The sequence below is a fragment of the Cataglyphis hispanica genome, chromosome 14, assembly GCF_021464435.1.
Source record: "Cataglyphis hispanica isolate Lineage 1 chromosome 14, ULB_Chis1_1.0, whole genome shotgun sequence".
Lineage (NCBI taxonomy): Eukaryota > Metazoa > Arthropoda > Insecta > Hymenoptera > Formicidae > Cataglyphis > Cataglyphis hispanica.
The window spans coordinates 6,925,675-6,952,978 of NC_065967.1; the positions used below are offsets into that span (position 1 = coordinate 6,925,675).

The 27,304-nt window shown below is 32.2% G+C and overlaps 1 protein-coding gene and 1 pseudogene across 1 annotated transcript; one reads left to right on the plus strand and one right to left on the minus strand.

Moving 5' to 3' along the window:
- Window positions 1-725: 725 nt before the first annotated feature.
- LOC126854663 (uncharacterized) lies at window positions 726-1,328 on the plus strand. Its single transcript, XM_050601601.1, has one exon. The coding sequence runs from the start codon at window positions 726-728 to the stop codon at window positions 1,326-1,328; it is 603 nt and encodes a 200-aa protein (XP_050457558.1).
- Window positions 1,329-15,440: 14,112 nt separating this feature from the next.
- On the minus strand, window positions 15,441-26,014 carry LOC126854664 (uncharacterized; annotated as a pseudogene).
- Window positions 26,015-27,304: the final 1,290 nt, after the last annotated feature.

Consider the following 27,304-nt stretch of genomic DNA (forward strand, 5'->3'; position numbering starts at 1 on the left):
AGGGAAAGACTTTCACTCGGAACTAGCCAAGCTATTCCAGAAAGTTCTCACCAACAGGACCGTACTCTCTGACTGGAAAAAGAGCATAACCATCCCAATATTCAAAAAAGGAGACAAGAAGAAGCCAGAGAACTACCGCGGGGTGACTCTCCTTAGCGCGGCAATGAAACTCTTCACACGGATCCTGGCAAATAAGATATCAGAAAAAATCCCAATGAGTGAAGAGCAGCAAGGATTTAGGAGGAATAGGTCCACAATAGACGCAATATTCATAGTGCGCCAGATAGCCGAGAAGGCCATCGAATTCGATAAACCCGCCTATATGTGCTTTGTCGATCTGACCAAGGCCTTTGACCGAGTCAGGCTCAGCGACGTCACAGATATCCTGACGGAGGAGGACGTACCTGAGGAAATAACATCATACAAGCCATCAAATCCCTGAACTCCAACACCACGACACAGATCCACGTCAGCGGTAGCCTGACAGAGGAAATCCCAATTTCAACAGGAATAAGGCAAGGCGACTCTCTCAGCCCGCTACTTTTCAACCTTGTAATGGACAAGATAATAGCCGACGAAGGAGGGCGGGCTGCGGATTCAGAACAGACAAAGGAGAATTGACCATACTGTGCTATGCCGACGACGCAGTGATAATCTCCGAAAACGAGGGTGAGCTGCAAAAACTGCTACACCAATTCTATTTGATGGCGACACGATATAACATGATGATCTCAGTGCCGAAGACTAAATCCCTCGTCATCGCAAAGGAACCCATCAGGTGTAAGCTGACCATAAACGATGAAATCATAGAGCAGGTCATGTCGTTCAAATATCTGGGAGTAGAAATATCCTCTAATCAGGACAGAAAGAAGGAGGTCCAGGGCCAGATCGACAAGGCGGCAAGAATATCTGGGTACCTAAAAGAAATCATTTGGCGGAACAAACACATGAAGAGGGAAGCCAAAGTAAAGATCTATAAAACCTGCGTCCGACCAATTATGACGTATGCTGCGGAGACCAGAGCAGACATCAGAAAAACCAAAAGCATGGTCCGCACGACAGAGATGCGGACTCTCCGAGCCATCGCAGGGTACACACTCAGGGACAGAGTACCCAACGTGACGATCAGGGAAACCTGCGGCGTCCAAGACATTATCCGATGGGCAAGGCAGAGGAGACGAGGATGGAATGAACATGTATCCAGGATAGGGGAGGAAAGGATGGCGAGAATAGCGAGAGATGGGAAACCGAGCTCCAGAAAACCTCTAGGAAGGCCCCCAAAAAGATGGATGGACAGTTGGACATCTAGGTCACAGGAGGCGAAATGATCGGAAAGACAGGCTCTAAGCCTAATTCAAGAGGAAGAAGAAGAAGAAGACGATTGAAAACGTTAAAATTCCGCCGTGTAAGAAGGAACGTGACAAGTAAGTTTTGATTAACTTAAAACATTTTATATTTTTCTTAAATAAATTTATTAAAATATTCTTTTATTTTCATAGTATTTCATCCGAGCCTCGTCGCGCAGTTACGCAGTATATTTGGAAGATACGCCTTAACCTCGACATTTTACAAATATCTGGAAATTGTAATAAGCGTTGGGGCTATGTCTTGCGTGCAATTGGCTCTTGACGATAACCGGGGCAATCAAATAGTATTGCCTTTTGAAACATGGTAATCGCTGATGCAGAAACGTGCGAACATTGAATGACTTCTACAGACAACCTTCATTGCAGATTCGAGATTTGACAATCAAACTTATTAAAATATCTGATTCGGATATTATAAAAATAACTTTATATATAATAATTTTTTATATATGAATCCATGCACTCTAATACATTTATTCGACTTTGAAAAATGTATAGAGCATATGTATTATTGGTTGTGCGAAAATACGCATATTGTGAACAAAAAATTTAAACAATTTGTTCGATTTTTACAGTGTAATAATATTCATAATGCGATGCTGTAAAAGCGATACATGAAAATGATATATTTGACAGCAAATCTCTCATAGATTGTAAATTATTAAAGTGCGCTATAAATGATTATAAGTATTTTACGATACTTGTAATAAGTGAAAAATACACATATACTTATTAATAAACATTTATATATTAAAATGCTTATCTATTTTTTTTGCTTCCCTTCCTTGCATATAAGATAGATATATATATCCGCGGCGCGACCGGTGGACGAGGGATAGCGTGAGGCGTTCGTAAAGCAGTGCGATAAAGAGGGATAGCGCGAGGCGTTCGTAAGGCGATGCGTTAGAGAGAGATAGCGTTAATGGTTGCATGCATGTGAAAAATTGTATTAATATTAAAAAGGTATTAATTATTTTTACATCTCCTTCTTTCCTTTTTTCGTCTTTTATACCTGCGCCGATAAACGGTTCTTCCTAAAAAAAAAATTCTCAACGTTCAGACCGCACGTGAAATATACGCTATTTGTTTATAATGTTTATAAAGCAGCCGGACATCGGCGCTCGCCTTTGTATATATGCACCGGTTTAAACATGTTCGTCTTTGTATATACACACCGGTCATAAATATGCCCGCTGCCGCGATAAGCATCTCTTCGGCTTTTCCTAGAAAAAAATTCCCTTCATACCGCACGTGTAATAGATGCTATTTGTTTACAATAAATATAGCAGCCGGACATCGGCACTCGTCTTTGAAATATGTCCGCTCCCGCAATAAGCATCCTCTGCCCGCGCGACGTCATATCACCCCGCGCCAACAAGTTCCCCGTGCGGCTTCCTCTCGATCCGCACTCCCCTTAGAGGACCAGGATTAGAACTCTCATAGTATTCCTACGACAAATAACATTTAAATAAAAAAAATATAAAAAGATACATATCTTAGGCTTTTGAAGCTAAAAATAAACTAAAAATATTTAACACTGTGGGAAGAAGAGAGAGTTCAATATAGACAATTAATTGTCGGCAACTTACTGAATAAAAACAAAATTATTACAAGCAATTTTTTAAAAAATATTGTGTGTGTGTGAATTCAATAAAATTTCATGGAAAAATTCAATAGAATATGATAAGTTTTATGATTTCTCATTATATATAATATCAGCAATTATATATTTCTTATTTTGAAGATGATTTTCTTCATCATTACTACTATCTATAGATGTACAATCTCAAAAAGGCATTTTAAAACATTTTATATGAACTTCACTAATAGGAATAAAGGAAATATCATTACTCAATGAAATACATTTAAAAATATGTAAGGCTGAAGATGTAACACCATCATAAAATTTTTTTACATTTAAAAATTTTTTTATTGCTAGATAATATAAATTTTCTGTCATAAATATATTCATATCAATAACAATGCAAACAGATCCATTTTGTAAAATGCAACAATTATCTCGTACATTTAAGGCAATTAAAATGTTATTAAATATAATTTTACGATATTGAAGATAATTATTAGAAGTACATGGATCGGGATCGTCCCATTTGCGCAAATTATGGATCGGACACACAAAATTTCCCGATCGGACACAGGCCCGATCGGACACAGGCCCTATCGGATACGGGTCCGATCGGACACGAGTCCGATTGGACACTGTAGCATGTACTTTGTAAGTTGTAAAGCGAGGTCCATCCTGCCCGGCGGGTGCGTGAAGGGAGCCGAAGGCCCCCTTGCATATATGTGTGCGCACGCGCTCGAGCTTCCTGTTCTTACATGTATTTTGGTATAGCGTCTGTGTCCGATCGGGTCTATGTCCGATCAAATCTGTGTCCGATCGAGTCTGTGTCCGATCAGGCCGGGGTCCGATCGAGTCTGTGTCCGATCGGGCCTGTGTCCATTTGCAACCATATGTGTCCAATCGGGCCTGTGTCCGATCGGGGCCTGTGTCCGATCGGGGCCTGTGTCCGATCGGGTCCTGTGTTCGATCGGGTCTGTGTCCGATCGGGAAATTTTGTCGTGTCCGATCGGTAATGTGCGCAATCGAAACTCACCCAAAGGATCTGCATTATGCTTCATTGATATATGAATAGAAGACTCGATCTTATATAATTTAGCTGTGCCATGAGTTCTTCTATCTGCAAGTCTATTAGAGATTTGTTGGAGAGGAAGACCAGGTTTCCTACAATACTTCCTGAAAATTGTCATATTATTTTCATATCAGGAAAGCTTTCATTCAGGAAAGCAGAAAATGTATCGAGAGGACCAAACCGTTGCATATCATTGATAAGGTGCGAAAAACCATGCACATTATAAGAATAAAATGTTGAAATATAAAAATGTTCTCATCTATCTAAAAATTTTTTTAATGAAAGATCTGCAAAATCCAAATAATACTGTGACGATGAGGGAGAAACTAAAATTCTAGTAGCAGCATGTAAGAATAAAAAATGCGTGTATATCTGTTGATCCAAAATACCATACATTACAACTGGACCTGTATATAAAAGAAATTGACGAAATTCCGTAGCTTTATATTTTGAATATATATAAAGTGATCTGGAACGCTTTACAAAATCAGATGGGCAATACATTGCGAGAATTTCTAACCGTGAAGATATAATAAAAATAGATCTTGCCGATAATTTTGAAAGCTGTGAATACTTTCTGCATGAGTGGCCTTCACTTGGACACAGTCCAAATGGATACGTCTCAAATAGACACGAGATTTTGCACACGGTCCAATTGCACACGGTCCAATTGGACACAGTGCATTTGGACACAGTAATTTTGGATACAGTAGCTTTTGGACACGTAAGAAAATATGCATCGTCTACTTGGACACCGCTCACTTGGACACTGTTCATTTGGACACCGTTTACTTGGACACCGTTTATTTGCCCACCATTTGTTTGGACACCGTTCATTTGCCCACCGTTCGTTTGAACATTGTTCATTTGCCGACCGTTTGTTTGGACACCGTTCCTTTGCCTACCATTCGTATACACGCACGCGCACGCGCGCACACACACACACACGGGAAGGGGGTGCCAGCTTTCGGCCCTCTCCCGCACCCAGCCGCTGGTAAGCAAGGTAAATTTCTTAACACTTACAAAGTACATGCTACATTGTGTGTGTCAAATGAACGGTGTCCAAATGAACGGTGGGCAAATGAGCGATTTCCAAACGAACTGTGAGCAAATGAAGTGTCCAAATGAACGGTGGGCAAATGAACGGTGTCCAAATAAACGATGGGCAAATGAACGATGTCCAAACGAACGGTAGGCAAATGAACGGTGCCCAAACGAACGGTGAGCAAATGAACGGTGCCCAAACGAACGGTGGGCAAATGAACAGTGACCAAATGAACGATGCGCGTCTTTCTGCGTCCAAACGAACAGTGTCCAAATAAACGGTATCCAAATGAACAGTGTCCAAGTGAGCGGTGTCCAAGTAAATGATGCGTATTTTCTTACGTGTCCAAAAGCTACTTTGTCTAAAATTACTGTGTCCAATTGAACTGTGTGTAAAATCTCGTGTCCATTTGTAACCTGTCCATTTTCCGTGTCCAATTGTACTGTCCAAGTGTGTCGCTCCCTTCTGCATACCCAAGCAGATAACAATTTTTTCATTACTCTAAGACAAACCAAATGCATATATTCAAAAGACATTTGAGAAATCATTCCTATCCCTAGGTTACAATGACAATGAACTTGTACCTTCTTTATGATGCTCTTCATCTAAACCTCTAATATATTCCTCGTCCGTAGAGAATGATTACTACCAGAAAAAATATAACGCCTTTCACATCGTATTCCACAAACTATACATTTAGAACATGGGTGGCAAGATAAGTGACTTGTATGATTGAGAATAAAAGCACGAGCTGGTGCATTAGTTATAAAATACCTAAGACGTATAAATAATTTCTTTTTCTTGAAGATTATTTCTCCACTAATAGTTTTTTAATATATGCAATAAATTTCTCAAAAAATAAATTTGAGTTGTATGGTTTTGCAGAACTTTTATATACCCCTACTTTTATTGGTTTAATGTGTTTTATATTAGCAAGTCTACATTGGATTGGCTAAATATGCACTTCCTGACCTATCTAAGTTGCATCCATCTATATTAAAATCTATGTCTATTTGATTTGGAAGAAAATCAATTGGAAAATACGAAAGAACGTCAATAATACTTGCTTCTAGATCGAAATGAATCTAGTTGCACTTTTGACACAATAGTCTTAGCTCGTGAAGTATTTAAAAGTGTTTCAACATCTTTAGGCAAATTATGAAAACAAGAATGACTTCGTAAAAGATAAAATATTATTACTTTGAACATGAGTAAAATTATTATCTATGAAACATGCCAATCTTTCTTGGAATGATATGGCTCAATGGAAGAAGTACTAAGAAAGGAAGCAACATCACTATCAGAATAAAGATGATCAAAATTCTTATATTGAGTAGATATATTAGAAATATTATTTTCAAGACTGGCAGTAAAAAAATTAGATGAGTGCGATGTAGATGTATGTGATGGGCCTGATATTTCTTCAATATTATTAATTGAATGTAACTGTCTCCCAAAATTTTGTGATGAAATATGTAAATTCTTTTTAATTTCGGCAATCATTCTTTTACGTTGTCGCAAACATATATTATTATAGCATATATTAATATTATTATTATAGCATATATAACATATATTATTAGACCTTTTTCGCGAAATAGAACGTTTTAAAATAAATAGTTCCATTATTGTCAATGCGTGTATATGTTATGTACTTGTTACCTTTATATATATCTTTTGTGTCTTATTTTCTGTCTCTACTTTCTGTTCTCTGGATCTGGATTATCTCTGGATTCTCTTTGGATCCTCTCTGGATCCTCTCTTTTCTTCTCGGGAATCTTTAAATACGATTTTTCTTTATATATTATACATATTCTGATTTCGTAGTTAAAATTTTCAAACTTTTTCAAACTCAGCTAAAATGAAATAAATATGTATATATTAATAATTATATATTATATATATATATATATATATATATATATATATATTAATAATATATATTGGATGATTTCCAGCAACGACACAGTGCACAAAGTATCATTCTATTTTCTTTCAATCAATGAACAACAAAGATGAAATAATATTTGTGTCGTACTGTGTCGTTGCTGAAAAGTACCCGTTATAATAATAAAATATATATTTAGGCGTTAAAGAAAGAAAAAGTGATTATTCCATCCAAGTATAAAAAATGCATAAGATAGAGCTCGTGTTTTCTAACCTCTGTATTCTGCATTCTCTGCTTTCTCCCTCTTCTTCTTTTTCTTCTTATATATAGTATCAAAAACACTTGTACAATTTTTGATCTTGATGACACTATAATAATAAAAATTATTGGAGGCAAAGAATAATGTGCACGATAATGTCGTTACTGATTCTCTCACACTCAATTCACGTTTTTTACTTAACAGAAAAATCTTATTATTGGCTATTGAACGCAGCAAAAGCGACACAGTAGCCAATCAACAATTTGCTTTTATGAAGTGACGGGAAGTTTCGGAATAGATGAAAATCATGATTTATGACTTTATTCTGCTGTATTTTTGCTGTTATTTTTTGAGACAGACAACACATGCTCAATTTTTGCCGCATTTCTGCCGTCATGCCATGCCTGCAGATGAGTTCGATTTCTGACGATATTATGACGATATAGCTGATATGTCATGTTATGTTCAATTTTAATTTAATTTTTATTGACGTATTGTGTCAACACGCAATGTTTAAAATCTAATGTTTTATGAATGATGGATGCTGAGGACTTTTGCTTAAATTTTGCAGCATTTTTGTAGCACATCATGATGCAAAGACTATTTATTTTCTATTGTATTTCTCGCCGGGACTAACTGAGACAGCAGATCATGCATGACTATTGCTAGAGTGCTGCCGAGATAATGTGTATCACATTATTCGCAATACATGATTTTGGCAGACTTGGCTAGTAGTAATAAAATCAATGACAAATATAATAATAAGGTTTTAAATGCTAAAAAGATGTAATGAAAGATAAAAAGATAATGGCAGACTAGTTGTGTATCTGCATATTGTCGAAGTTTGTTTGTCTTTAGAGTTAATTATTATTATTTCTTTTTTCAGTGATAAGAATGATGATGAAGAAACTGGCAATAAGATATTGGACTTTTTCGAGTTATTATTTAGCACACCTGTCATTTGAGCCAAAAGTAGGTCATTCTATTTTTACAAAGATCACTCTTGTTACCGTATAATATATATATATATATATATATATATATATATATATATATTTATTAGAAAAAATGATTCCTTAGGTAGCACTGTTCTCTTGCATCAAATCAATATATTTGCTGCTTGTCTAATATTTGAAGATGTTTTTTATTGTCCATCTTGGATGATATCCTAACATAGCTATAACAGATATAGATTTATTTCAATTTTTTTATCTGTTTTAATTGTTTCAAACATCTGATAATTTATGTTATTATGTATACTGATTTATTGAGTTTAATATACACTTCTACAAAGGAATTTCATTTGCATTTATTTAAGGAGTTCCTCTACGCATTTTCAAGCAGTTCTCTCTATCTTCTGTCTATTTACACCACACAAGTCTGAACAAGTATAAAATAGTTCAAAATAGATTCAGATTTTAGTAGTAACATAATGATTAGATTACTTATTTTAATAATAATAATGACTAGAAAACTTATTTTTTCTAAAATATATTTTTAATTTGATTTACGCAAAGAATAACTTATGATTTAACTTGATACCAGATAAGAGATAAATTTAAGAGATGTTTCTTTTCTTTTAAAAATTGTAAATTTTTTATATTTTGACTTAATTTTTCCTTATCAATATAAATTATCACTTTTCTAATTTTTAAAATTATATATAAAATGATATATATTATATGAGTATTTTGTCACGTAAAATCTATTTAAAAATTTATTTTTTAATTGAATATATTATATCTATTTGTTCTTTTAGATTGAGTTATTAAAATTTTAGTTTTAATTTAAACTTACAACTTTAAATACTAATATTTTTCTTTATATAAATAAAGTACATTTTTCAATATATTTATTCACTAATGTAAATGTACATATTATCCACAAGAGCTGTGACTTATGCAAAGGAAAAAACACCTGATTGCACCATTGCATTAATTATAAAACACATTAGGAATTGGTTGCAACATATAGGTGATAAAATACGACATCGGATAAGAAAGATGCAGGAAGAAGGAAGAAACAATGAAAATCAACATTAAATATATTATATATATATATACATATATATATATATATATATATATATATATATATATATATAATATGGCTTTTCTTAGAATCCATTCTCCATAGATGTTAAAGAGAAGAGATGAGAGCACACAGCCTTGACGAACACCCTTTCCAACACTGAACCCCGCCAAGAGGTCGTCATCGTATGAAGGCAGCATTGTTATTGTATAGGGATTCGATCAAGTAAACAAGATAGTCTGGGATCGCCATTTCCTACAATACTTGCCACATTAACGTCTCATCTCACATTGTCGAACGTCTTGGAATAGTCGAGAAAACAAAAGATCGCAGGAACATTGTACTCATAAAGTTTTTCTATCATTTGTTTGATGTTAATGAGCTGGTCTCTCGTTCCGCGCCCGGGAACAAATCCTAACTGTTCCGGAGAAATTTGCGATAGTAGATAATATTTGAGACGGTCTTCTAGGATGTAAAGCATAACCTTACTCGCATGATTAATGAGGGCGATCGTCCTGTAGTTACCGCAATCTTTTTTACATCCTTTCTTGTGGTACATATATAGTCTCTTTCCATTCGCTTGGCCAGCATCCACTTTCCCAGATCTTGTTGCATATTTCATGGAATACATCGATTCCGCTCCTCCCCGCTCCCAGCGACTATGCCATCCGTTCCCGCTGATTTTTGGTTTCTAAGTTTCCCCATAGCATTTATGACTTTGCTCCTCAGTATTGAGGCTCAGTATTTTCCATCCCTGTCTGTGTCGGTTCTCCAACTCTTGTATCTTCATTGGTCATCAGTGTTTGGCAATATTGATGCCATCTTTCCATTATTTTAGATTTATCAGTCAGTATGACGCTCTTATTCTTGACGGGAAGAAAGCGGGGATGATAGTCTTTTGTCAACAGTTGACCTTATGGAAAAGATCTCTGAGTTCAGCTCTGTCATAATGGGCTTCTATCTCTTGACATATTGATGTATATGCGTTTTTTGTGCTTTCTACTTCCGGCATTGATGTTCCTTGTTAATTGTTGATAACTAAGTTGTCTATCTGCATTTAATCCTTGCTCTTTGACCTTCTTTCGCCTATCTACAAGCCGCCAGGTTTCTTCACTTTCATGGTTTTCTCCTGATGATTGGTCCCGCCCAAACGGTGTTCTTAGCTGCCTTCTCCAAAGCCGATTTCGTTTTAAGCCACAGTTCATCCGAATTCAAGGATTCCATTCGTTGGCTCCTGATACTCACCAAGGCGGATGAGACCTCATTTCTGAAGGCCATGCTGTTTCCTAGATGCCACCTATTTGTTAGTCTTGATCTTTTGTTGGTATCTTTAATCTCTTTAAGGCATATTTCGGTTACAAGAGCATTGTGGTCACTTCCACAATCCATATCTGGATATGTTTCCACATCTCTTACAAATATTCTCCAGCGTGATCTTACCAGCATGTAGTCAATCTGATTCCGAGTTCTTCCATCCGGGGATAGCCAGGTGTATAACCGGCGTTTGTGATGTTAATAATTTGTGTTTTCTATGAACAAGCTGTTTTCTGTGCAAAATTCCAGTAACAGCTCCCCCCTTTCATTTCTTGTTCCAATACCATATCTTCCCGCAACTGGTCTCAGGTATTCTTCTTCGTCGGTGTTTCCGATCTTTGCGTTGAAATCTCCGCATATGACTAGTATTTTCCGATTGGGTATCTTCCTGATTGTCTCTCTTAATCTGTCGTAGAAGTTTTCTATGTCTTGTTGTGAAGAGGTTGAAGTGGGTGCATAAACCTGAATAATGTTCAGCCGAACTGGTGTTGCATCAAATCTTAGGATTTGGCAGGATTCTGTCATAACCCAAGATACTATCTTTCACTCTGTTGTTGACTATAATGGCTATTCCATTTGCGAACTATTCATTACTTGAGCATATTATTAGGTTCCCATTTGAGGACAGAAAATGGCCGCTCCTTCTCCAGTGCGTCTCCGCGATTCTCGCTATACCTATCCTTTCCAAAGATTTCCCTAGTATTTGTAATTTTCCCACGATATTGAAACCTCGGATGTTCCACGTGCATAGTCTTAGCATAGATGACTTAGATTTTCCACCATCGGATGTATATTTTCTGTGGAGGGCCCGGTTTTCCACCTCTCCATGGCCAATAGTCCATTTCACACTTATGGTCTTGGAGCCACAGTGCCGATTGCAAATCGGATTGCATGGCGGATCATTCCTATCTCGAAGCTGCATTATGGGTTTTCTTGGGATAAAAATTTCATGGTAGGGTTCCGCTCCTTTCCATGCGCAGTACTCTAGCTGTTTAGATCATTCCGATGTGAAAAAATATTATATTTAAATAATAACATTTTAAATAAATATATTTTTGTATAAAATAATTATTTAAATTTTTTATAAAAATAATATCAAAAAATGCGCCAAAAGCATAAAAATTTATGCTATAAAAAATTTTTATTTTATTGTTTTCAATATAATATAAACGTAAATGTATTTATAATAATAAATTTGTATATATGCTATTTGTATAAAACTTAATAAAATTTAATATATTATATAAATATTTAATATAATAATATTTTTAAAATATGATTGATGCAACTAATTTTCACATAATATGAAATGTTGTACAACACAAATAAATTTAAGACAATATGTTTTAATGCGACCCGGGCACTCCAAGTTTTTATACCTTGCTTTGATGTAAGTTTGTCTTATCGATTTAGAATTTATGAGAAATTTTTTTTCAATAATTATATCCTAAAGCCTTAGATGCGTATATTGTGCATTTAGTTATTTAGAAAATAACTTTTATTTTAGTTATATACTACTTATATTATATTATATATTATACTATATTATACTTATATTATACAATATATACTACTTTAATTATAATGCGAACTATTAAATATAATTTTTCTTAATATTAAAAACAATAAAATAAAAATATTTTATAGAATAAATTTTTATGCTTTTGGCGCATTATTTGATATCATTATTTTTATAGGAAACTTAAATAATTATTTTATATAAAGGTATATTTATTTAAAATGTTATTATTTAAATATAATATTTTTTCACAAAGCGTGTGTATTTGGCGCCTTTTTTTACTTTTTTTTAAAAAGGTAATTTTTTTAGGGATATCATTCTTTTTTTTTCATCAAAATACAATAATTCTTTTTGCTTATATTTATTTTTACATTATATATATTTATTGATTTATTTTTATATTTATTTTTACATTTTTGTTACATATTTTTATATATTTTTTTATAGTTTTTATATTTTTTTTGTTGCGGTACTTTTACACAATGCGTCTCACCGTTACAACGCGTGATCTTTGCTTCGCGCGAGATAAAGAATTTTTTTTTATGTTTCACTATTTGCGATATATCAATATCTCTTATATTAATATCTCTTAATATTATTCCACGATATTTTTATTTCATCTATTGCATTCTTGTATTAAAAATTATTAATGTCAATTATCAATTAAATTAATCTTGCCTAATAAATCATCTTGTCAAATTAACCTGTCATTCATTAATTTCAAAATTTTGTCAAAAGCAAGTACGAACAGTAACATCATGAAGCATCATTAATGCAATCTTATGGCAAACGCTCCAACCGTACAAATTTTCGTACATGCGCATTGAGGACTTAGGCCGGCGATGATGATGGAGACGTATCTTAAATAAAATTTTAGACATTTTGACTTTTCATTATATTATCTTCGTTTATGATATAGGTAGAAAAAAATAATGACATTTTTATTACATATAATTCAAATCCAAGCTATCAATTAAGCACACTAAAAATATGATCGATGCAGCTGTTATTAAGATCCGATAATTTAATATACTCACACTTTTCGCGTGAAGATACCCGGAGTACCTCGCTGCTTCGCATTGAACTTGTCGCGAGATATTACCATGTCTCTTGATTAATTATATAAATTAGAAAATTACGGCAGTCCGTACTTTTTTATAAATTTTTAAATTAAAGAATAAAAAAATTAACTTAAATATAATAATAATATAACTATATTTAATATAATATTTTAAGAATAATATTTTTAATAATAATATAACAATATTATAACTTTTTAACTTTTTAACATTATTTTTTTAAATTTATATTGCATGGCCATTGTTTTGCTACTTTATATTAATTTGATTAGTAGGCTTTTGGTACATTTTATTCTATGTGAAATAAATCATCTAATAATTTTCAAACTTGATTGATAATAATTGTTAATAAGACTTGCATAAGAAACATTTTTAATAACAATTATAACTACAATGCACTACACTCGTTCATGTATACTAGAGTTCTTCTTGCCGCATGACAAAATATCTAATCAACTTATAACTTTTCTATTTCGCTATCGCGTCACTTTTTGCTACGTTATATGTGCAGAAGCCAATATATCTAATAAAGGAGTGAAGGACTTTACACTTGTGTTATACATATTTAATAAAGTGAATTTATTACACTAAACATCTGTTCTTTATCTGGACATCATAACTAAAATATGACTGATTTTACGTGTTACTATAACATTTATTTATACTTCTAAAAGCGATCTACAATATGCTGCTCAGAATACGGGCCAATGTCTCTTAAGTCTCTAGCAGATCAAAGTCTCTACAGATCAAAAATGAAGATTGATGATTAAAGATTGAAATTTGGTTTAATCAGAACAAAAAAGAATTAATAAATTTTTTTGTTTTAATTGATCAAATTTTAATCTTGAACCTTCAATCTCAATCTTCAATACGTAGTCTGATACGAGCTTTAGGGTGTGAATCCATGCAGCGGAATAGCGTAATGCAAAATAAACGAGAGCGAAATAAATTGCGAGCATGACGAAAACTGCGGAACACTCGCAATTGTTCCGCTTTTGTTCCACGTTTACTATCCCACTGCATGAGTTTGCATCCTTAGCTAAAGATATAAATGTTGGATGAAGGTATATAGGTGAGATTATTAAAGAACCGGATTGAATTTTTTTATTTTTTGTGTAACTGGTAATTATCAACAAGTGCTTGTTTTAAAGCTTCAAGACGGATTTATCAATTGTAAAAATTTCATTATTGGATATATGCATCATAAAATGTAGCTCTTGGAGTAAAAGTTATAGTAAAAATTTGATGTTGCCGCAAAAACATAATAAAAATATTAAGTACTAAAATTTACGAATGTAAAATATAAATATAAATGTTGAAAGAAGTTTTTCAAAATGATTCCCTATTGTGTACATAAGTTTTTGAATGATTTGAAAAAATTTAGAGACGAATGGAAAAAGCAATCAGCAATCGAGGCGTTTAAAAACAGTTTCGTAATCGAATCTCGACAAAAAGTATGCAAATTACTAAAAATTGATACAAATGTGACTGTGAAAATGTTAGCTGAAGAATCAGAATATCTCAAAAGATATGATCCGCATTTTATACAAGGATTTGAACGAGTAGAAGATCTGTTCTCAATTTGTCGCTAATAAATGACTAAAAAATTACTCGCTTGAAACATTAATAGTATTCGATTATCTGCCATATTTGCTTAATTTGGTATCTTGTTTTCAAAAATCCATTTTGAGAATATCAATTAAAAAAATTCATTACAATAACATTTTAAAAGGATCCAAGCGGTTTTGACAAGAATGCTTAAAACAATTCTAAAAGAGAATCTCCAGAAATTAATTCACTTAATGTTTGACTGAAAAAACATATTTTGAACAAAACAAATTCAATTTGTCATTATAATTGTCGTTTCAGTTTATACAGCTTCAGTCCGATTATTTAATAGTCACACTGTATAATATTCATCTACATGTATCTAAAATTGTAAAAAAATAATTAAAAGAAGAACAATACGTACATACATATTTATTTTAATAATTAAAGAAGCCAACAAGCCAACATTTACCTGATCAATTATTTTTAATCGTTGAAAATATTTCTAAGAAAAAAATATATTAATGAAGGATAAAGTAAAAGTTAACGCGTTTTGCGTTATTATAATTAAATAATTGTTGGTAATACAACAACAATATCACTACAAACAATCTACTAATATTTTGGAATAAATCTCATAATTTTTATATAATTATTACTTAAGTCATAAATGCGAAATTGGATTAAAAAATTATTGCAGATTAAAAACTTATACAGATATAATTATTATGTAATGCTAATTATCAGTTATGAAGTGTATTCCTGCAGCAAGACGCTTAAACATATAACGTGGATTTAAAAATGTATAAATTGAGAAGCAGAAACCCATTACGAAAACATTGATTATACAAATGAGACTTGAGTCTTGACGTAATCTGAAAATACATAAATTGATCAAGCTGGACTGTGAATACATATTAAGCTCGCATACAATAGGATTACACATATGCTTTTATATAAGATAATTTTTCAAGACACTCTTGTATGTAATTGGTGTACATACAATTTTATGAAATAACTTAATTTGTTAAAAAACAGCAAGCCCACTTTTATGCAATTTAACTTAAGGCATTCAATGAAATAAATATATTGATAATATAGCATATAGTAATATAGCTTATATAAAATTCAATTATATTGTATAATAATTATATGTTTTCAATAAAGAATATTTTATTTTGACATAAGGAACAAAATATAAGTCATCGGCATTTTTTTTTAACGAAATTAGCTGCTTTGCAATAAATGTATATAATAAATGTATTTGCAATAAATGTATGTATGATTCTCTCTCTCTCTCTATCTCCCTCCCTCTCTTTCCCTCTCTCTCTCTTATTTCTTTTATAGATATGTTAATTTCCAAATTATATGAAAATTTAATTAGATATACTTACTCAGCACTTTCAAATTCAAACTTTTATCTAATTCTATTTCTAAATCTGTCGGAAACATATATATATATGCATTCCTCTGAAAAATAATAATATATACACAAATTATAAATAAACTTATTAAGTGTATTTTTTTTATGATGTTTTGTCTTTGTATTTCTTAATTTATATATTTTATAAATATGTACTTGTAATGTAAAACTGTGTTGTGCAAATATGTTGTTCCAATAAAACAGAGCTTCGTATCAACATATATTCAAATTATAAACAATTTATTAAATAAAACATTTTTTGTGTTCATTCTAGATTTGTCATTGATTAACTTCTTGATCGATTTTTGCATCTTATGTTAGATTATACTTTGTAAAGTTACCTCAAGCATACAGTCTATAAGAAGATTTCTAATGATTAAAAAAAAAATATAACATGATACATTAAAATAACTTGTATGAATAAAGACTAATTTCTTTTACTGTATAAATTGAATGTTTTGAAAAGATTAATACCATGGCTCTTATTCTGAGCTCACATTTATCAGCACATTTATAGCGTCACTTTCAGAGGCGTAGATAAATGTAACACGATTAAAATCAATCGTGTTCTCATCGCACATTTATAGCGCCTTTAATTTAGAGGTACATTTATGACTACCGTGTTGTATTATGGCGCTTCAAAAGCGTCTATTTTATATCACTAACTGGCGTATAGACAAATTCTATATAGAAACTAATATAAAATTTATAGAATCATAAAAAAGAAGAAAAAGAAGAAAAAGAAGAAGTTTATTCTATTTTTAAATAATCACAGGCTATCATTTATTTTTCAAACTTTGATTGCATGATCAATATTGTCTAAAGCATCAATGATATTGCACTTAAAATGGGCTTGAAGCTTTTTTTTTAGTTTTACTTTAAAATACAAGATTCTTCTAATCCTAATCAAATAAATAGAATTGTGCTCAGATTTTGGACAGATATTCAGAAAAAATAGTATAAATTAGTATAAATAGAAGAAACAGTCTACGAAATTTTTTGAAGCTTTTTTCAATATTTCGACACATGACATATACAACCTTAATTCAATCATTGTTATACAATTGATTTCATAAATAAAATTACTATAGATCAAGTTTCTGTAAATAATAAAAATTAATAATAGAAAATAATAAAAACTTTTTATAACAATATTAATGATATTTGATCGATTCTGAAATTTCTTCTAAAAATATAGTTGCATAAAGTCCAATAAAAATACATTTCATTACACTATTTTTATTTTGAAGGATTAATTAGGATGAATCTTGCACTTTGAAGTAAAACTAGCTTGAATGGATATATTCAACTGCAATATCATTTGACGATTATGGCCTAATCGATATACTTTAATATGTACTACACTGGCCAATCATAGCCATTCTAAAGAATGGAACTGAACAGTATATAGTATTTATTTTATATATTAAAATATATCTTAATCATAATTTAAACAAGGCCACTTGATCACGCGATCGAAGTTTAGGAAATAAATGCAGTACGTCGCGGCCTGCGAGTATTTCGAAATAGAATATATATTTTTGAAATTTATAATGATCGACAAAAATATCGGTTAATAAAAAAAAAATGTTACAATTATATGAGCATTTGCGTTTTGTGTTGCGTTGAAAGAAAAAAATTTATAACTCATGTCGCATGATATAATGGACCTTTGACAGCCAATTGCACGTAATAAGCATGATATACAACACGATAGTCATAAATGTACCTCTAAGTTAAAGGTGCTATAAATGTGCAATGAGAATACGACTGACTTTAGTCTTGTGACTGTACATTTATCTGCGCCACTAAATGCGGCACTCTAAATATAATATAAATGTGCCGATAAATGTGAGCTCAAAATAAGAGCCAATGTTTTTAGTACAATAGCAGAAATTTTCATTGATCATCAATTATAAATAAAAATTAAACTAATGTTACGTCCAGACCCTTTAGAGTCGGAGTCAGCGGGAGGGCGTAACCTGTTTAACTCCACTAGACAAACGTTAGACAACGAGTGTCTCGAAGTCGAACGAATTGACCTGGGCCTGCGACAGGTCAACGACCGGAAGGGTCGCTTGTACTCGGTCAGTAGGCCGTTCGTTCGATGGTCCCTTTTTCGGTAAAGGAATTAAATCCTTATTACCCGGGACGGGACCTTGTGCGATCTCGGGATACGAGACAGGAAAAGGATTAAGCAAAAAAAAAAAATATTATTGTTTACATATCAAATTTTCACATTTATTGTGTAATAAAAGAAAAATGAGAGCAAGGAACAAATTATTAGGTTTATCTAGTTAAACATTTAGCTTAGTATATATCGCTTATTAACTATTATTTTGTATTTATATGTTTTGTATGTATATGTGTGTGTGTGTGTGTGTGTGTGTGTGTTATGGGATCTCCTCTAGGATACATGTAGAAGGGGGGAATTGCCTCCAGAGGACTTCTATAGGAACAGCGACAGGATAGTTACATCCAGGGACGAACCACGGGATTACGGTGTCTGGTAGGCCTTCCGTCAGTGCAGTCAGCAACTCCTCGAGGTCCACCGGGCCGGGCCCTATGCAAATAGCTCCGTCCGAAAGTGGGTCGTAAATCGAGGGGAACTGGGCCAATATCCGGAAGCAGAAGTAGTCTTCGGAAAAGTTTGGCCAGTGGGATGACGGCTCCCGTTCGGACCGAGACGAGTCTTCGGTCTCTGTGGATACTTCCTCTGCTTCGTAGTCAGTACCCCGTAGTTCGAGGGGGTCTTCCTGGTGAGGGGGGCGATGAGGGGAAGAATAGGGGGAGTCACCCAAAATAATGATCGAGGGGGTGGGCGACTCCGATCTTGAATGGGTAGAGAGGGGTGGAGGAGAAGTAACGGGGGTAGGGGAGCGAGGAGTGTCGGTAGTGGATATGTTTATGTTGATATTAACGTTAACGTCGGTTGATGAATTAGTTTCCGCCTGAGCCCGAGCCAACCTCTTCCTAAGCCGCCTATTCCGACGGTTACGCGCACGCTTCACCGACGCACGGGAAGAACGTTTTCGATTTACTCCTTCCACTGAAGGAGGATATAATAATAAATAAAAATAATAAAAAAAAACGGTTTGGCTATATAAAGAAATCTGAAATAATTCTTGGGGTTTGCAACGAACTTGATAGTTGATAGAAAGGGAGAGTGAGAGAGTGAGAGGATCACGGGTAGCTCCGCGAAACGCGGACGACCCTGGGTGACTTATAAAGAGAGTGAGAGAGTGAGAGAATCACGGGTAGCTCCGCAAAATGCGAACGACCTTTGGTGATTGATAAAGAGAATGAGTGAGAGAGTAAGAGAATCACGGGTAGCTCCGCAAAACGCGAACGACCCTGGGTAACTGAATAATAAGAGAGAGAGATTATGAGAGAGTCACGGGTAGTTCCGCAAAACGCGGACGACCTTTGGTGATTGACAAAGAGAGAGAGATTATGAGAGAGTCACGGGTAGCTCCGCAAAACGCGGGCGACCCTTGGTAACTGTATAAGAGAGAGAGATTATAAGAGAGTCACGGGTAGCTCCGCAAAACGCGGGCGACCCTTGGTAACTGTATAATAAGAGAGAGAGATAATGAGAGAGTCACGGATAGCTCCGCAAACGCGGACGACCCCTGGTAACTGAATAATAAGAGAGAGAGATTATGAGAGAGTCACGGGTAGCTACGCAAAACGCGAACGACCCTGGGTAACTGAATAATAAGAGAGAGAGAGATTATGAGAGAGTCACGGGTAGCTCCGCAAAACGCGAACGACCCTGAGTAACTGAATAATAAGAGAGAGAGATTATGAGAGAGTCACGGGTAGCTCCGCAAAACGCGGACGACCCTTGGTGATTGATAAAGAGAGAGATATTATGAGAGAGTCACGGGTAGCTACGCAAAACGCGAACGACCCTGGGTAACTGTATAAGAGAGCGAGATTATGAGAGAGTCACGGGTAGCTCCGCAAAACGCGAACGACCCTGAGTAACTGAATAATAAGAGAGAGAGATAATGAGAGAGTCACGGGTAGCTCCGCAAAACGCGAACGACCCTAGGTGACTGATAAAGAGTTTCGGAAGTATGAGAAGTAGAATAGAAACGTAATAATAATAATTTAATTTTAATAATAATTCTAAATTGTTGACGATTGATAGGATTCCGAGAATATTCAATAAGATTTTTAGTTGGATGGTTAACCAAGAATTATTTTGGACTATCTAATTGAAGAGTTTAAGCACTTACTATTTATTGAGTGCGATGATACTTGGTTTACAAAACGTAATCCGGTAGACCGTGGCTCTTGAGCTCGTCGAGGGGGAAGGTTGATTCTCTCAGCGCTCACGGTAAAGTTCTTGATTGGTTCACAAAGTCTTAATGACACCAGATGCACTATGATAAATGTTGCCTTGGAATACACTGTGGCGCAAAGTGATTTCGCGAGCACACGATGCACTTTTGAATAATTCTGACCAAGTATCTCGAGGTATGTAGTCGGAAGACTGATAAACTTTTAGAGAACGTTAGAGAGTGTGTCGCGTGGTCTTGTCCGACGTTTATTAAGCCCTTTTGCTCCTCCTCTTCATTGGTTTGTTAATCTATTTTAACGAATAGTTGTTTCTAATCACGCCCTCCGATTTTTCCTAGGGCGTTGCTCTAGATTCTTAGATCATAGGTATTGGTGAAGATCTTCGCTGAGTTTTGACCAATGGAGAGTAGTTGCTATCGGGTGAGGGTGAGGCTTTCATTTTACGGATTGAGTCATGCCCAGTTCGCTTTGATCTCCTAGGTTGACATTTTACTTTTAATTTATGATAAATAGATAACATAAGAGGGTGGTCTGGCAGGCAAGCATGTGGTGTCAAGTGTCGCGAGTTTTTCGACTCCGGATCGTCTATGCATTGTTCTGGACCTCGCTCTACTTTTTGCTTAGAGTTCTTGGGTCTGATATTTGAGCTTAAGCTTGCATATCTCGCTGTCTGTTTGTCGTTCGCTTCCACATGGTTTTATATTTCTAACGCTTGACCGTCTGTTATCTTTTGTTTAAAATTCTCGAACCTTCAGAATTGTAACGTTAAATTTATAGATCCGCTGATTTTCGACAGCGAGATTACACAGTCCTGCTTCCCAGACTTCGCCTGCTTATTTTTTCTGTCGGACGTAGTATTTCTTAGAACGTAAATTTATGTCGCTAACGGATTTTCTATGAAAGAAAACAACCATGCGGTCTGCAGGACCCAATAATTTATATATTAGAGAAGGAAAAAAAAGGAATATTCGTGAAGTCTACCGGACGTAACACTAAATTAAAATGAGTTTTTTTTTTCAATGCTATAAAAAGCTATTTTTTAAGAATTATAAGAATTATATTTTATAATTATAATTATATCTTTCGCAAAGCGTTTTGACATTCCACTTAACAAAATTTTTTATTGCCTCAAAAGATTTCTTTGTATAAAATTATTGAAATGTTTATGTTCTTTTTTATCTTACTGATTCTAAAAAAAGCATCTCTTAAAATCTCACTTATATTAAAATTAAAATATCATATAATCATATAAAATCACTTTTACAAAACTAAGTTGATTTTAATCATCGAAAAAAATATTTTTGTTATATTTTATGAAAAATTAACAATAAGTCATACTATACTTCACTAATTTCGGAGAAATTTCCGATTCGGGCACCAATCCGTCGATACAGCTTCTCCAGAGACTTATGTGTTTATAAAGCAATCTTCTGCCAACAGCACCTCCCAGAGATAAACCTTGATCATCTGGTGATAGTATTGAGAACCAATGAGTTCATCAGTTCCTATAGCCACGGACCATATGCATATCGAGAACCCCACAAGAGCAGTACAACCCAGAAGAAGTCGTCTTTCAAAAATAACCTAGCAAAAATATTAATATAATATTTATATATTTTTTCTTACTTTAAATAATAGATATTTATGAGTAAATTAAATTAGCACAATTCGGAAATATCTCAGAAATTTTTTGAAATATTTAAAATATTTTAATTGGTAAATAAAAATTTAAGAAGAAGATAAGACACAAATATATATTTATATCAAATAAAAAAAATAATGAAAGAAATGCAAAGTATAAATTAAAATAACATAATATAAAAATGTGTGTATATATATATATATATATATATATATATATATATATATATGTACTATATATGTATACGTGCGTCACTTTGTACACTTCGGGTTCGCAGTTACAATGATCAGGCGCGATATGTACGATAATTCAATAGCGAATAATGATAATAAGCAAGTAATAATAATAAAACATAATAATAAGCGCCGGTTTGTCTCGCGTTTGGTTTAATATTAATTAATTAAGTTAAGAGAAGTGAGTGCGGTGACTCTAGTCGGAGCACAGATCGTGCTTTGCTTGTTTAGTCTGTCTCTTATTCAGCTTCCGAGAACTTGGCCATGACTTTTTTTTCTTTGTCACATCTTGCTTCATATTGTTAATATTCTTTTGTTAATTTTATTTTTCTTAATCTAATTTTCCTCCTGTGCTATTTCTTGTTTTAATTGTTCTTGCTCTTGTTTTCAGCTAATCGTTAGCATCAAAGTATTCTATAGAACCTTTTTTTATAAGAATTTTTTTTATCAATATTAACTCATGAATGTAAATATTTTATAAAATACAAAAATTTTTATTTTATTTCATTTTATTGTATTTATTTTTCTGAAAATAATTGTAATAGATTAATAACATTTTTGCATTTAATGTAATATTATATATATCAGATACGAAATAATTTGGATAATTTATAATTAAATGCATAATACAATTTTTTATTATGTGTTTTATAAAAATTTATTTAAATTATATCAGTTTAATGTTTTATTAACCGCAAATATCTCATTAATTCATTACAATTATTTTCAAAGAAACATAAAATAGGAAGTATAAAAATTTTTATTTTTGTGTAAACAAACCGCGTCTGTTAGATAAGAAAAACAATAGACAATAAATCTTGACAGATTGACGCTCGTTTGAAAGATAGGGACTGCGTTATGATATTCGCTGTAAGTACTGATGATGTGATTCAATAGAGCTGCAAGATCGATAGAGATGTTTTTAGTAGAATCCTTAGAAAATATAAAGAAAAATACAATCATTTTTATTTTTGCATGTTTATATTTTTTATTAAAATAATTGAATGTTCATAAAATAAATATTATATTATATTTTGTCTTTTTTGTTTTAAATGCTTAAATATATTCATTGCAACATTATAATACTAATCAAAAATATTGCTTTAATTTGTATTTATTACAGTCATACATATGCTATAAATTAAAAAAAAATATTATAAATTCTGTTTAATAAGCTGAACTTAATGAACTATATATGTTTTTATTAAAATAATAAAACAAAAAAAGAAATGATTCAAAAACTAAAATAAATTTTATCACCTTTACATAACATAATATTTTAATTATCAAATTTTATAATATAAAACAAAAACTTTTATTATTTTTTTTCTTTGTGACCTCACATAACACAATTAATTTTTTTTCTAATCAAATACAGGTCAACAAAAAAAAATTTTGTTATCAGAGTAATCAGTAATTTTAATTTTGAATTTTAAGATAAGAAATCAGCGATTTTTCATTTTAAACTTTAAAATCTGATATGATAGAGCAATTTGGATTGTTAGTATTGTTTTTTATAGCCGAAAATCTATAAAAAACATCTACTATGATTAGAGTTACTTAACAAAAATTTTTTTGTCGACCTGTGTAATCTTTTCATAAATTCTCAATTTACTTAATCATTCTCAATCCGCAATCATTTTTTTATATTATGTTGTTTTTTTCGAATCTTCTTTTCTTTTGTTCTTTCTTATCCGCTACATATTGCGCTATAAGTGTGTTTAACTTTTTTCTTTTAATTATAATTATATAAAATTATAATTATATAAAATGTTTACTTATAATAAATTTACTTTACATGTATATATAAAGTATATTTAATCTTACATTTTTCTGATAGATTGTCCACTTTTTCTTTTTTAATTTCATTAACATGAGTCTAGCCACTGCCAATGATTGCATCCACGGCTCATCCGCAAATAATTCCTAAAGCAAAGAGAGAGAGAGAGAGAGAGGAAGAGGGTACATTTATTTTTATAATTAAATCAACAAAATTAATCTATAATTAATCTCTAATTAAATATAATTTTTATAATAAAATTTTTAAGTGTACAAATATATAACAACATGCAAATGCTTTTTTACATAAAAATAAGTTTTAAAAATATACAAAATATGCCTTAAAATATTCCCAAAATATTTCTTAGAATTTTTACGACTCATGTCATTGTGATAATTCACAATTTCTTTGTACGTATGTTTCAAAGCTTGAAATTTTGTTGAACATTTTAAGCCTGTTACGTCATTTCATATTCTTTGTCTTGCATAATCTTTGCTATTTTCTCTCAGTAGTGTCTCACAGTACATCTGCCGTTATCAAACTCATCTTTATATTCACTATAATACATTCATATTTACTTAAAAGTACCTAGTATCAACTAAATAAATTGATATTACTCATTTTATATGCATTTATATTTAATAACTCTTATGATATTCACTTTCGTTAATAGTCAGCGATGCATTGCAAGGTTGTACATTGTAGGTCGCATAGTATTCCTTTTTTCAGCCTCTTGTAGTAATAATGTTGCAAAAACCATGTCTATAAAATAAGTAACAGTGATGTTTTTATCTTTATAAAAATATCGAAATTATTTATTATTATATTAATGGTATTTGGATACCTTATCCTGCTTTTTCCGCATCTTCACGACTTAGAACTATTTTATATATTCATTGTTGCCCTCTGTGTCTATAAGGCACAACTTTTCCGCCATGTTTTTACTGCAACTGCCTCACTTCGAGTACCGTAGTAGTGAAAATAAGAGACGACAATCTATGAGTCAGTCATGTATAAATACGAAAACTTTGAAAGCTTATTGCCATGTACATCGGAACGGACTCACAGTGCTGCCAGTAATCAGTGAATACCGAAACGCAGCCAGGGAGATCTTATTATAAAAGTGTTCGTAAATTTGAGCAATATTAATATAAAAATATATTAAAATTATAAAAATTGTATTCTGTCAGTAGGTGACCCGGAATCCTCTTTTAAAAATTTGCGATGTTTTTTTTTTTGATAAATTTTGTGAAATTCATACATAAACCCATATATATATACACAGGGTGAACGGTCGATGAGTTGCGCGCCTGGTAGTGTGCGTAAGCGCTCAGATGTATGACAGCTCACCGATGTGCGTTCGGCTGAAGATCGGCGATGATAGGCCAGACTTCACTCAATAATCTCACTCACTCTTTTATTAAGCGTTGTAGAAAAAAATGGTATAGGACTTTTCTGTTCAGAATAACACTTTCTACCTTTCCTTAAAAGGTGTTGCGTGAATTTTCGGACACCCTGTATATGAACATACATAAGCCTTATATAGATTTTAATTTTATGAATATTGATGTAACATCTTAAATATGTAGTGTCTTAGTGTTTAGTTAATTTCTTTATTATCTGTTATTAACATTTATCATTGCTTCTTAACTTCTAAGTAAATCTCTATTTGTTGTCGCAAATTTTAACTGTTATTTTAATCTAAATTTAAAATATCATAAAACATATAAATATAGAGTAATTATCCTAGCGTTTAGTTAAATGTTTAAGATCTCTGTCAAATTTAAATGATATGTGCAACCCTACATAAATAGATTCTTATTCATGTATAATACCTAATTGTACAATGCCTTCATTCGACTTGCCATGTCGTTTTCTGTTTCTCCTTTCTGTTTCTTGGTAGCAATTCAAGAATGCGTATCTGGCACATACGATAAATCGATAATGTCTGCTGCGACGTTCATCACTAGTCGGTATTTAACTTAACTTGGACCAACAACCTGGCAAGATAGAAAAAGGTTAGATGCATAAGATTATATTCTTATATTTATGGGATAAGCGCAAAAGGTTTATCATATTATAGAATATTCCGTTTGTTTATCAAACTAATAAACTTGTAAGGGAAGTCTGCCAAACATTTTAACTTTGAGATAAGATCTAGTTTATTAAGTTAATTTTCTTAAATTAAAACATCATATTTTAAGCAAATTCTTCAATCTTAGTCGTTTTGATAATAAAGGAAAGAAAGAGAAATAATGTTTCTAAAAAATTGTTAAATTGTTAAACTGATGTTTTAACCAGTATCTCGATGCAATTCTAACAAAATTTTAGAAAATTTTGTTGTTTAAAATGGATTCCTACAAAAATACTATAATTAATAATGTATTAATAATTAATAATTAAGAATTAATAATTAATAATTTGAAAAAAAAGTCGGATTAAGAGAAAAAAAAGTTCTGTTGTTTTTACATTTCTCATTATCGTTGTATAAAAAAAGGAAAATAATTTTTAAGTTTTAAAACATTTCTGATGTTACATTACAATTTTTTGTACATATTTTTCTGCAAAATTATAGTTTTTATGGAAGTATAATTGCAATAAAAATCAAATAATCATATTAAACAATAGTTCGTATATAAAAAATAATAAAAACAATCGAGCATGCTGTGTAGATCACAATTATGCGAAAGTTATTTTATAATGTACAATATGATAATGTCGGAATGATTATAAAATATAATTTATTATAAAATATTTATTATAAAATATGGTGGATTATTTTTTCTCGCCGCACGTTTGTATTTTCGTCGAAAAAATTAATTAAATTTCTTTTAACTAATTTCTCAACACTTATTTGCATTATCATTTTTAACTGTTAATAATTTTTTAATAAAGTATGAGCAATAATTAAAATCTTTTCAAAATTGCTCAGGATCATTATCTTAATAATTGTCAAGAATAAGAGGGAATATATATCTTGTGTATCTTATATACTCTCTATTTAAATACTCTCAATGCAATTTAAAAATTATTTGCTTTTTAACATATAATATAATAAAAAATTATCGATGAAATTATAAGCAAAGGTTCTTTTTAATATCCTCTTTTTTTAATACATATTAGGATGGATCAAATATAAACGAGATTCGTTCGAAAATTATTTATTCAACATATATGACATATACGATAAATTAATAAAGGTCGTTTAGTCGTT